The following is a 12,977-nucleotide window of genomic DNA, read 5'->3' as shown; positions in this document are numbered from 1 at the left end:
ATTATTTTGTAATTCATGTACAGTAAGTCATCTTATTAATCTACCATGCAAAATGAGTTTACTACATAAAGCTATTTACAAGTTACTGTAACAGAACTGCAGAAACCTAGACTCTGCTTTAGTCTGGAGTGTCAGTGATATTTCACGCTACAGATCATAGCTCTCTAAAGCTCCTTATTGGCCTTATGCAATTTAGAATTTAGTGCAGCAATCTTCCCGACTCTTAAACTTCAAAACCGCATAGTTATATGTAGTAGCCATCATGTAGATCAGCTGGTGGAAGAGAACAAAACAGGACAGTAAGATACAGGCAGTGAGGCCGATGCCATGACACTTCTAAACTTAGGTGGGCATGGTGCCCGCGCTCCTAGCCTAAGGTGCTTCTTTTTCCCCCCTTATAATCACAACAGAAGATTTTCATATCTGGCACACACAAACGTTTTCTCATAGTCCTTTGAAAAAAGGTACTGAGGGCAGAACAAAGGACTTGGACATGTTTTAAGAACAACAGGGAGCTGGGTCAGCAGCATGAGAGGGATGAAGCTAAATGCTCATTTCCCCTTCACCTTCCCCAGCTGCCTCTCAGCAGCAGTTAGTCCTTGTCCTGCGTCTATTGCTCAGCCAGGAGCACAGGTCACCACCGTGACTCCCCGGGTTTCTTTCATGGGCTGGTAATGGGAAGGAATGACTTAACGGGTAAACTGGGAATGACTCCTTTTTCGAGCAGCTGAGATTTTCCCCTTGCTCTACCAATCTTAGTTGGTTTTCTTCAAAGCATAAACCAAACCCTCCAAAAATCACATATATACATATATATATATACACACACACACACACACACACACACACACACACACACACAAGTGTGTATCGATGTTTGTCATTCACAGATTCCATTTTTGAGAATTTGCCTAATTGCTAAAATGTATTTGTAATCCCCAAATTGATATTTGAGGTACCTTCAGTTATTAGGGAACGCGCACAAAGCGGTGAAAGAGCTGTCACCCAGTGCACACATTCCCAACCGAGGTCGAACGTGACGACACTCCACTACCTTGTTTCCGCTCGCAGACTGTAAACAGGTGTCCTTCTCAAAGTATATTTAGGGCCAAGTTTTTCACATTTTTATGATTTTTATCGGTGATTCTGCTGCTTAAAGTGGTTCCCAAACGTAGTGCTGCAGTACCATCTAGTGTCCCTAACACAGGAAGGCTTCGATGTGCCTTACTAGAGAAAATGTGTTACAATAAGCTCTGTTCAGGTATGAGTGATAGTGCTGTTGTCCGTAATTCAGTATTAATGAATCAACTGTATATGAAATAAGGTGTCTTTACACAGAAACACACGTAAAACAAGGTTATATATTGGTAGGCTGATGAAAATGATGTGACCAGAGGCTCACAGGAACCCTACCCTTGTATTTCCCCTAAGAGCGATGGTTCAGTATTCACTAATTCAGTGTTTGAGGAGACTTTATAGAACATAACTACTATGTATGATGAGATCAACTATATACACACTCATGTACGTATATGTGTGTATTTCCATTTGGAAGTTAAGATTTCTTGGCAAAGAAATGGGTAATGCCTCACATGAGCCTATGTCCATGTCTAAAGTCATGAAGCTAAGTGCTAAATGCAGCAAGGCAATATGTTAGGTGTAGTCAACAGGTGTTGGTACCCTTGCCTCTTTCCAGAGTCCAAATTGCATCACCTACAATTGGTGCCAAGGCAGCCAACTAGTACTTCCTGCAAACTAGACATGTGGTCAGTTTCCACAGGTGCCAGTTACGAAGATTGACTGCCAGCATCGTTGGCTTTGGTAGGCTGGTAAAAACTGGAAGGGAAATCTGTCATTTAGGGGCTGGAGGGAGGGGCTAGACTAGGGTGGTCCTGGGGCCGTTACTCACCAGAGCAATCACGGTGGCGCCAGCTCCCGCACAGGCCACGATGAACAGGTGATAGGACATGTAGAACTAGGAAAGAACAGGGCACCGACGTAAGCATTTGATGTGGGATGAAATGGCCCACACCATTCTGGGGTGCGGCTTCATCTTTCTCCTTGCAGCTGTTCCCTGCAAGGTTGAATGCAGGCCTGCGCTGCCTTCAAGCTCTGGCTGCGCATGGGAATCACCTGGGGAGCTTTAAAAACTTTCTGATGCCCAGGCTGCCAGCCCCAGACCAATTAAATCCGAATGCTGGGGGCTGGGTCTCACCCATCAGGATGCTGCAATGCTCCCTTGAGGACTGCAACGTGCAGCCAAGGTTGGGAGCCCCTGCTTTGAGACATTCCCTGTTATGGATCTACAAGTTGACAAGCCAGATCGGGTGAGGGCTGATTATTTCTGTAACTCAAAAGCACATTAGGATGTTCTTAAATATGCAAACTTCTACCAGTGCATTTAAGAATTTTGCCTTATCAACAGTTAGCCAATGACTGAAGAATATTCTAGGCCTGAGACAGTTTAAAACCAAAGTGTTAAGATATACTGCCAATTAAGAATCAATGAGAGATAGAGAAATAATAGCAAGTCATTCTGGAAATATAAATGATTGAATATGGCATCATCTGTTAAAAATTTGGTATATACACAAATTCAGTGGAATCTTTTCCATGAAAATTAACTTACATTTGTTCCGTGACAAGTGTTATACTTTGAAAAACTTTCTAAAGGGGAAAGAGAAGAATCTAGGTATATTTTCAGATTTACAGGTTTGGGATCATTCCTAAATTATTGCCCAAAGGAAAAGTTCTCCAACTCCTAAGGATCCTCACAGAATGGGTTGGAACATATGAAGTGGCTATTTTTGTAGGTCAAAACTGGCTGAATACTGATGGTTACATACAGTTCAATCTTAAAGAGTCTACAAAAAAGAGCTTTCCTTAACAGCATTTTAACCATCTCTCTTGCTCTTTCTAGCCGCCTAATATACACAAGGTGACCATGTGAGCCCGCTGAACCGTGCCAGGTTTACCTCATTGGTGTTGCAGATGTTCTCTAGAGCGGAGCCACATATTTTTCCTGGGAAAGCATTCCAAGGAATGATACCTGTAAAATGAACCCCAAGGGAACGTTAGTGCAAACTACAGTGCCTCGGGTTCTTATCAGACCCCACCACTTTGGATGACGGTAACAGTGTAATTGTAGGCTTTGTTCTTCACCAACAGTTGATGTAGCTGCTGTGCACACCACATGCATTTTGGAATAGTAAGCCCCATTTGGACAGTAGGGCAAGAGCAAAGTCAACTAGTTTTTAAGAGATTTAAACAGTCATATTTTTTCCCCTATAAATTATGCTTTCTTCAGTGAAGTTGATATTTGGAAAAATTGATTTTTCCAAGGTAAGCTTTCCCTACAGTGCATTTATTAACTGTAGTTAGACAACCACAGGATGACCCCCTCATAAAGCATTTTATCATGCTGAAGTCAAATACCAGAGGCGAGGTCAAGCACAGTCTTTAGATTCTCTCTCACTGTAACCCTGAGTCCCCTCTGCAGTGACAACTGTCCATTAGGCTACTGTTCTTCTTCCCCTTTGACGTGTAGGTTTGTGCTTAAATATTAAACACAGCTCAGTTTACACTTCTCTTAGGAGGTAAGGAAAGAGTATTTAAAAAAAAAAAAAAGAAAGAAAGAAAAAGTCCTTATTCTCTCTTGAGACGGGCCAAGAGTAAATCTTTATGCCTCAGAAGAATGGGAAATGACCAGTCCCCAAATCGTCAGTGAAACCAGTGAATTTGAGAATAACTAGTTGGGCAAATACAGAGGATATAAAAAGATGTTTACAGATTACCAAAATTTTGTGGCAAAAATACTTATTTTTAAAGAAGAGAGGAACAATACACATTTAGATACTCATTTACGAATACTTTAAAAACCAACTTTAGGCTCTGTTTTCAAATCTGTCATAAAGAACAGTGTTGTTGAGCCTTGGTCTTTGAGAGGAGAGATTAGCCTGATGGGCAGTGTTAGGCAAGTTTCATATTATGTTGTAAGATAAGATGTTGAGAATAAGCCACGTGAGAAAAACGAGAAGCAAAAATGAAATAATTATCTTTCTCCAGAAAAGCTCTAGAAGAACAGGTATTTCCCCTTTGATTCTAATGAAATCTCTTCTTCCCCCCTGGTTGTTTCTGCCAAGAACAGATTTTCTACCATTCTAGCTGGAAGTAGTAATTAGACGTCTTCCTTAGGATGCTGCCTTCTAAGTTGAGCCCCAAATTAACTGACAGGAGAAGGCAATGGCCCCTTCTGTGGCTTGTCACAATAAACCAACCTCGGTTCCCTATTGTGAAGATCCCATTCATTAGGAAAATATGTTTGAACTAGTTTCCAGAAGCCAACGATGGCTTTTATAGAGTACATTCTAATGACTTGAAAATACGTCTGGATTTTATGTTACAGTTTTCAGTACAGATGAAGTTTAAGCAAGTGATCACTTAAAAGACTTGATTTGAAGAGCTGGATATACAAATTAGTCGAATTTTAGTGTGTTCAATATTATTTTAGATGGAAAGCTGGATGTTATAAAACTGAAAAGAAATTAAAGAAAAAATAGATAATCTTTTTATTGTGGATATCCAGAAGTCTTTGATTGAACTGAATTATGAAGTAGTTTCACATTAATAAAAAGCATCTTTTGTTACATATTTAACTGTAAAATGTCACAAAATGTTGATTGACTTTTTCAAGGAAGTAAAACCCTCAGTGATGTTTCCATCCAGAAAACAGCATATTGAGGGAGAGAGTATGAATTATTCCAACAGAAGAGATCACATATGGAACAGATCACATTAAACACCCATGTAATAATTAAGATCCAAACGAATGCATGAGAGGATAAAGAATTAAAGGGGGGTTAAAAGGAAGTACCGTATTGTCGGATATCCACACAGATCTGCTCCACACCCGTGGTCCCGTTGGTCTGCGGTGACTTGATGACTTCACAAGTTGACCATATGTTGTAGAACATAAACACGGGCACCGCCGAGAAACCAAACACGCCCAGCCAGGCCACTCCAAGCACGTAGGTGAGGAAAACGAACTAGGCCGAAACAAGAGGAAGTAGAATTAGCACTGAAACGGGCAGGAACATCCCGAGAGGAAGGCCTAACGGGCCTGCGGGATGCCTTTGGACCTCTCAGCTGTGGCAGCCAGAAAGGAAAGGCTCGGCCTGGGGGAGCAGGGGAAGCGAGAGCTGGCCACGCTCCCCAGAGCTAGAGGATCCAGAATGTGAGTGCCTGAAGCTGCTTCAGGGCCTTTCTCAGGTCCCTCCTTTAACTCACAAGGCCACGAGACCCCAAGAAGTGATTTCACTCATGCAAGGTCACAGAGCTATGGTTAGTGACAGGGCCTCCCACGAGACGCTCTTTCTAAACATCAGTTCTGAAAACTCACCATCCTACTTAACATGGGATAATCTCAGGGTGCTTTCATAGGCCACTGAATTATAACTTCATAGGAATTCCTCAAAAATTATCTTTTTTTTTTTTTTATGTAACAGAGGGCTGGTAGAATAGCAGTTGCTATGGGAAGCCTCTCTCAAAAAGAACTTTGCTAGTTTCCTGATCCAGTGAAATTACTAAAAGCATCAGATCCTTGAACCTTTATCAAAAGTTTCAAATAGTCATGAGCACAAGCTTAATGCACAGTGACTCTGATAAAATTCTCGTTTTCCTCTAGTTTTCATTGGTCTCTCAGATTCACAGCAGCTTTGCAAGCAGAGCAATGGCTTAGGGAAAAAGCTACCTGACGTTCACCCACACGTTGCCACCGGCGATTCCAGCAAGAACATAATCCTAGCACTTGACTTTCTGCATAACCTTCTGCCTTGCCGACCAATTTCAGAAGGCTTTGAAAGGCTGCCTCAAAGACGTTGTGGGATTTCTGTTCTCAAGTGTACCCACAGAGCAAGTGGGCAAGGATTTGGAGTTCTCCTAATTTGGCTTTTATTTTTTTTTTTGGCTGATGATGGAGACCCGGACTCCTCTTAAGTTTGCACATGGCAGCAGCTACCTGGGCGGTGGGAGGCCGCCTCTTGATGGTCACCCCAGGAAACTGCAGACACAAGGCACTTCCTTTTATTTCAAGGAACATTTGCATTTCTAAAAATATTCAAAGCAGATTTCAGCAGTGTCACCTCCCCCCTTCCTCCCCAGTGCTTATGATCCAGCTGCTCCAGGCTAGGGTTTCTTTTTTTCCCTTCAAAAGAAAACTTTACCTTCTTTCTAATACCACCACAATGACCTGAGCGGGAAGGGGCTGGCGGTTCTTGGCTTTGGTGAGCCTTCCCTCCCTGGGAGGCCAGTACCCCCCAGAGAGACCCCCCTAGGGCCAGCCCTGTCTTGGTGGCCTCCAGCATTACAGCGGCTCCTGGGCACAACCTCCCACAAAGGGCAGAGGACTGGAAGGCTGCTGGTGGGCAGAGCGCATCTGCCTTCACCTCACACAACTTTCTGTCCTGAGCCCTGCCCTGTCACCTGTGTCGTCCTAACACCCTCCAGGGCAGGTCAGCATTGTGATCCCTTGAGCAGATGGAGGAAACCAGAGCACCCGAGGCACCAGTGCCCAGGGACTCGGCACACAAATCCTTACAACAGATCTTTCTCAAACAAAATCTGACACACTTAAGAGCTAAAAGCAGGCTGTGCTGGGCGGGCTGTGGGCAGCAGGCTTCCTCCATGAGAACAGTGGTGTCCCTGGCTCTGGGTGAAGTGCCACTGGCTCAAGTACAAGCTCTTGGCACTCTCCACCTACTGTATTCAGACAAATGCTGGAAGGATCCAAAGACCTTAAACATCAGGCAATTGCTGACTTAATGCTGTTCCCTGGCAGAACCCATACCCCTTTATTTCTGAAATCTGATGGGTAGAAGTGAGGGGGAAAGCTGTCATTTAAAAGCCACCAGGAGGCTTTTGTGGAAGGTTCCCACTTTCTGTGGCTCTTTTCCTTCTGCTCCCCATTTTTCCAGCTGTCTCCTCCCCACCAAAAGTAACCATTCCCCTGACTTGTACAGTCTCTTCCTTGTATTTTTTTAAATAACAGCTTTACTGAAATACGGTTTATTCCTGAGAGTTTTAAAAGTCATTCACTCTGTTGTTCTATGAACTTAGCCTCAAAAAGCCCATGTGAAACCCCAAATCCTGACATTGGGGATTGAGAATTAAATCATTCAGCAACTGAAAGGTGGGTTTCATCCTAGTAGGTAGTTTCTTTAGGAACATGGTTTTCTGAAATATCACCCAGTGACGCTATCTGTGGCGACTGTTATCTGTCTGTGGGAGGGGTGCGCGTGCCTGTTCTTACTCAAGCATCTATGCACAGGAGATTAGGCAAACAGAGATCCGGAAGGGGCCCACCAGACAGCCTAAGCCCAGCTGGACCCCTCGGGAATCCTGCAAATGGTGTCATTCCAGAAGAACCTAAAGCTTGTCACGTTCTGCTGGCCTGCTCTCTGTGGGTGCTGCTTCTCCTGAAAGGAGCGGACGTGGCGTGGGATGGCAGAGACGAGAGTTGGGCCCTCTGCTGACGTGACAGCAACAGGGCCTGTGGACTCCAACAGGAGTGGTGTCCACATGGCAATCCCCTTCTCGCAGCCCCACTGCCCTCAGAAAGACCCTGACATCCGTGGCCTGGTCTTAGTTGTGCTATGGGGGACTAAGGACTGGCTGAGCCCCTGGTGGAGGACAGTGGTACAGGAAAGAGCAGTGGCCTGAGGCGCAGCAGTGGCAGAGGTGGCGCAAGACAGCAGGAGGCAGCGCTGGCTGAGGGGCAGGGCCACCTGCAGAGATTCCTGGGGAAGAGAGCCCGGCCCAGGCACCCCTTGCCCCCGGCTTTCAGGGCATGGGCTCAGATGACTGTGAAGTGGGCATGACAGGAGGAGCGACACACAGATGAGACCTGAGGTTATGTCAAATTATCTGGACTGTTTGGGGTATCTCCTTGGCCACTTCCTCCCTCCTTGAGCTCCATCCAAGACACTACCCTCCTCTCTGGCCACCACTGTCCCTCGGTTCCCCGTGAAGGCCCCTTTTCCTTGGCCTGCCCAGGAGGTGCTGGTGCACCCCGCGGCTCTCCCTCTCCACACAGCTTGTCAGCGTGAACTGGCTCGTGCCCATCACTCTTGCTCAGACAATTCCAGCCACCCCAGCCCCAAGCGTCCACGTGATGCTATGGATAACCCCACGTGGCACTCCACAGTCACATCAATGTCGTCCCGCTGAATCCACCCTCCTCATCCTCTCTCCCCCTCTCCACAGCCTCCCCGGCATGTCGCCCAGGCCAGAGACTTGGCGCTCAGCCCTCCTCCCACCCTGACGCCTACACACCCAGCTCAGAGCCCACCCCCGCCAGTGTCGGGACCTGTCCCTGTCCTCCACCCCGCTGCCATGCCCACCTCCCATCTGCACCATCACTCGCCACAAGCTGACCTTCCCCTCTCAGATCCATCCTCCACACTACTCCCACATGGAGACGTCGCTGCTCGTCTTTGTCGATTTTATTCCCAGCCTGGCATCCAGGGCCTTTCCAGATCTGGTCCCCTGGCCCCCTTCCAAGCAGCGTCATTTCGAACCGGCCTCACCCGGCCCTTCCCTCCCAGCCGGGGCACATGGCTGGCTCCCTGGAGCCCCCTCTTTTCTGGGCCTCCCTGCCCTGCTTATGCTGCTTCCTCTTCCCCAGGCCTCCTGCGAGCAGTTTCCTCCACTCCATGCCAGGAAGCCCTCCCTGAGCGCACGTGCAACTGCAGGCCATGTGCGTTTCTCCAGGGCACAGCCCGGCATTTAGCCAAGGACATGGAAGCCAAGGGCCGGCCATGCAAGCAGCAGGGAGAGCGAGCATGAGCACAGTCTCCCCCAGGCCCCAAGGGTTCCTCCTGGGACCAGCAGCTGCCAGTGGCACATCTGCCCAAGGTAGGGTCACACTTTCCTTGAGACACTTAAGGCCTTGTGCTTAATGTTATTCTGATAAAACCCCTACAGACCCCTTCATACGCAGGCTCTGGTCACTGGGTCACAGAGAATTCCACGACAATCCACATGCCTCCCTGAGGAGGAGTTTTCTGACCAGTGGGCTCTCCTGGTGCTTTAAGCCAGACCCCGAGTCCTCTCCTCGCCAGAGTAGAAAGCTCAGCCAGCGCCCAGCGAGCCTGGGCCCCTGCTGCGCCGTGCGTGTTTTCCCTGGGAGAGGCCAACAGCCTTCATCAGCGAGCCTGGGGCTTCTCTTGATGCCCAAGTTGTTTTCTTTGCACCTGACCATCTTTCAAATGCTAGACCAATGCAGCCAGCTGCCTCTGAGACATTTCCATTTCAATGTGCTGTCATAAACTCAATTTATAAACTCAGATTCAACCATGGAGTTTCCTTTTGTGATGCAGCAATTTTTAACCCTGGCTTTTAATCAGCCATTTTTAAGATGTGTTACCTTCTAGACCAGAGGCCAGCAACGTTGTCTAACTATAAAGGGCCAGCTAGCAAACGGTTTAGACTTTGCGGGCCACATGTTGCAACTACTCAACTCTGCTTCATGTTTTGTAGCATGAAAGCTGCCATAGACAGCATGCAAAAGAATGGGTATGGCTGTATGCCAATAAAACTTTATGATCCTCAAAACTTGAATTTTATATAATTTTCATGTGTCATGAAATACTATTCATTTGTTTTTTTCCAACCACTTAAAAATATAAAAACCATTCTTACCACTTGAGCTGTACAAAATCATGTAGTAGGCCAAATTTGGCCCATAGGCCGTAGTTTGCTAACCACCATCTTAAGACTATGAGGTCCTTAAAGAAGGAGCCTGTGTTTTAATCTTTGCACCTCTATCGGCTAGCAGAGTCCAGCTAGGTACTTGGTACAGTAGGGTGCTGGTATAATATTGACAGGACTGCAACTATTTCTCATAGTACATTACATGTATGTTTTTATGGCCGTGATCTATATTTTAAAGATAAACAAAGGGGAGCACTGACACAATGTGAAAGTTATCTATAGTAGGAACTTGCCATCTGAAAAATCTTCAGTACCCTTACTACCTGTACACTGATAAGGGAAACCTTTAAGTCTACCAGCCATACATTTTATTATCAATATCATGTTAAAGGTATCCACAGTCCTAACTCTGAATTGGTAAGACCAATACTTGTGTCCCGGAGCTGCTGTCTACTCTCAAAGAGCTGCTAGTTCTTACCCGATACAAGGAAATACACAAGGGCTTGGCTCTGTTTATCAGACGATCAGTTACCGGAGGTTCGCACTCACCATTCCACTGATGCAGCAGCCTCAGGCGGTTGTCTTAAACTCACCATGCAGTTCTTTCACTGCACTGGTGGTGTAAAAGCCTTCTGCCAACAGAATGATCCCATACAAGAAGAAAAAGGATGCAATTCCATAGATGACATACTGCATCAGTTGTATCCTATGAAAAGAAGAGATCCTGAACTGTTCGATTCACCGTGCGGTGGCAACTACGTTTTTGGACTCTGGAGAGAGGACTTGAGGAGGACGTTCTTTGTGATGGCATCGCCCACCCCACGGATGGCTTAGGTGGGCGTCCTGGACAGACATCCCTGCCCAACCCCCAGCAATCTGGGCCTCTCTTCCAAGGTGGCCCCGCGGTTGCAGTTGAGATGGACAACCTTCCCAGGCAAGGGAGAAATTTCCTTTGGTCAGGGGCAGGGCCTAGTTGTAATCTTTTAATACTTACCCAAGTCCTGTGCGGTGAGGGTTAGAATCTTCATTTTGCATGTAAGTAAACACAGGCATCAGGGAGTTATGCTACTCATCCGAGGATACACAGTTAGTGGCAGAGCAAGCATTTGAACCCTGCTCCAATGGACACCATGTTCTTTCCGCCATATCAGAATGCCTCCCAGACAGCCAGGCCTCATGCTTCATTTATTCTGATAAAACCCCTAAGTAAGCACTCAGGGCTTCTTTGAGGAGTAACTTGGGCAGCTGCTCTTTGCATTCAGGGTCCCAACACACAAGTGATAGTAGGTCAAGCAGGTTTAGGGTACAGAAAGTTAATTCACAACTAAATTTGTCCTACAAAAGCTGACAAAGACCCAGATGACTGGTCCTCAGTCTGTGTCCATTGGAATCACCTGGGAAGCGCTAGGAACTACTGGTGGTACCAGGATCCCTTCCCCAGAGATGACGACTTAATTGGTCTGGGGTTAGGCCTGGGGAGTTTTAAAGCTCCTCAGAAACTTGAGAGCCAGGGATTGAGATCACTAGCTAATTAACTCAGTACACCTTTCCCAGGGTCCGTCCTGGGGTCAGTTCTTCTTTGCATAGTTGGCACTCACTGAGTTCGTTTGTCCTGCTCCATCCCTCCTTATAACCTCCCGCATCTCCTCTGCTCATTCCTTTTTTGGATGTCATGCATGAATGGACAAAAAAGAATAACATTCCCTAAGGACTCTTCCAACACGATTCCATTACTATTCTGTAAAAATTCATCCATGCCTTTTTCAGTCTGGTGGAAAAGTTTCTCACAATCACAAGACACCTAAACACTGTGAAACTTTGGGATTCAAGGAAAGAAAAAGATTTCTTCTGCTGGAAGAGTTAACATTAAAATGCTGCTCTTATAGACTTTTTGAGTTGGGGTCAGTCTTCAACAGGGCTCCTATCATTCCAGGGATGGTCATTTCCTGGGAGAAAGCTGGTAGTGTCTGTTACTGGGGGACAAGGCTAACTCTCTCTGGTGAGACAGATGATCAGCATCACCAGCTACCACCTTGTCACAGTCCCCATGTCCACAGCTACCATGTGCGGGATGTCCTATGTGTGCACCTTGCCATTCCCAGGTGAAATCCCACCCCAAGGCCCAAACACCCACCATATTCGTGGTCCTTTCTTTTTTCCTTCTCTCATGGACCTTTTTCCATCTGTATATAGTGAGCTTTCATTAAAAGCCGCAGTTTTCTACCAGGAAGGCACACTGTAGTCTTTCTGAAAAGGTCATGAGGTGGATGCATCTGAAATACATTTTTTAAGGGAAGCAGATACTTACACTTCACTCAGCAAGGCGTGGTCACTGGTGTTGGTGGAGAAGTGTTGCTCAAGAATCGCCAGGGTGCCCGCGAGAGCCACATGCCCACAGCCGCAGAACAAGGCGACTCCAGAGAAGCAGAGGATGGTGGCCACCAGGGAGGCATAGGGGACTCCTCCCAGACACTTGATGCAACACTCGAAGCAGCCTAGACCCAAAAGAGAGAAAATGCAGCCGTTATGGGCAAGACTACCTTCTGGTCTTCATGAATACCACATATTAGCAGAGAAGGTTCTACTTTTCCCTATCATGCTCTATGGTAACACTTCAACATCCCAGGGGCCAGTAGGGTAGTAACCAGGGTCTCACATTCTGTGGTGAGGACCCTGAGGCTCCAAGAGGGAATGTAACTTAATCTGCTTAAAGTATGGAAGGGTAGTGATTGGCAGAGCAGTGACCTAACAAATAATCATGGAGTATGTCACAATTCTAGAGCAAGACTGGCAGTCGGGGGACCCCTGGCTAAAGTGATAAGAAGTAACACTCATTCCACTAACAAAGTCAGAAGAGCACAGGAAGCTGCAGCTCCATGAAGAAAAGCAATAGGTTTTCTCCAACCTCCACCTTCTGAGGTTTCAAGTACATCTACTGCCACAGCAGCCAATGACTTTCCCCGAGCCCTTGACCTCCCGGGCAACTGGAAGAGTCTAATACAGTAAGTATGCTGTCTCCAGGTTTGGAAAAATATCAATCTGATCATTTTGGAAAGGTCATGGGTATTTTGATCTCTAATTCAGTGAAGTACAAAGTCACCAAGATCCACTCAAGTGGGTCCACTCAAGTTTCATTTAAGTCAATATCCAAATTACCTCAACTTTTTAATAAAAATGCCAGCCCAGGCAGTACAAGCAGTTCATACACAGTCCTCCTCCTCCTCCTCCCCCTCCCCCCCACCCCAGCTTCCATCTGCCCCCTTCCCTTG

The 12,977-nt window shown here is 46.4% G+C and overlaps 1 protein-coding gene across 1 annotated transcript in view; it reads right to left on the bottom strand.

Moving 5' to 3' along the window:
* LOC123629047 (neuronal membrane glycoprotein M6-b-like) overlaps positions 1–12,977 on the bottom strand; it is a 102,366-nt gene that overhangs the window by 3,227 nt on the left and 86,162 nt on the right. The window contains 5 exon segments of the mRNA XM_045538977.1: positions 1,910–1,975; positions 2,976–3,049; positions 4,874–5,045; positions 10,258–10,414; positions 12,017–12,203. Of these exon segments, the coding sequence (XP_045394933.1) occupies positions 1,910–1,975; positions 2,976–3,049; positions 4,874–5,045; positions 10,258–10,414; positions 12,017–12,203 (656 nt within the window).

Source organism: Lemur catta, chromosome Y (assembly GCF_020740605.2).
Source record: "Lemur catta isolate mLemCat1 chromosome Y, mLemCat1.pri, whole genome shotgun sequence".
Classification (NCBI taxonomy): domain Eukaryota; kingdom Metazoa; phylum Chordata; class Mammalia; order Primates; family Lemuridae; genus Lemur; species Lemur catta.
Note: the sequence above shows the minus strand (reverse complement) of the source record. Positions and strands in the feature narration are given on the sequence as shown.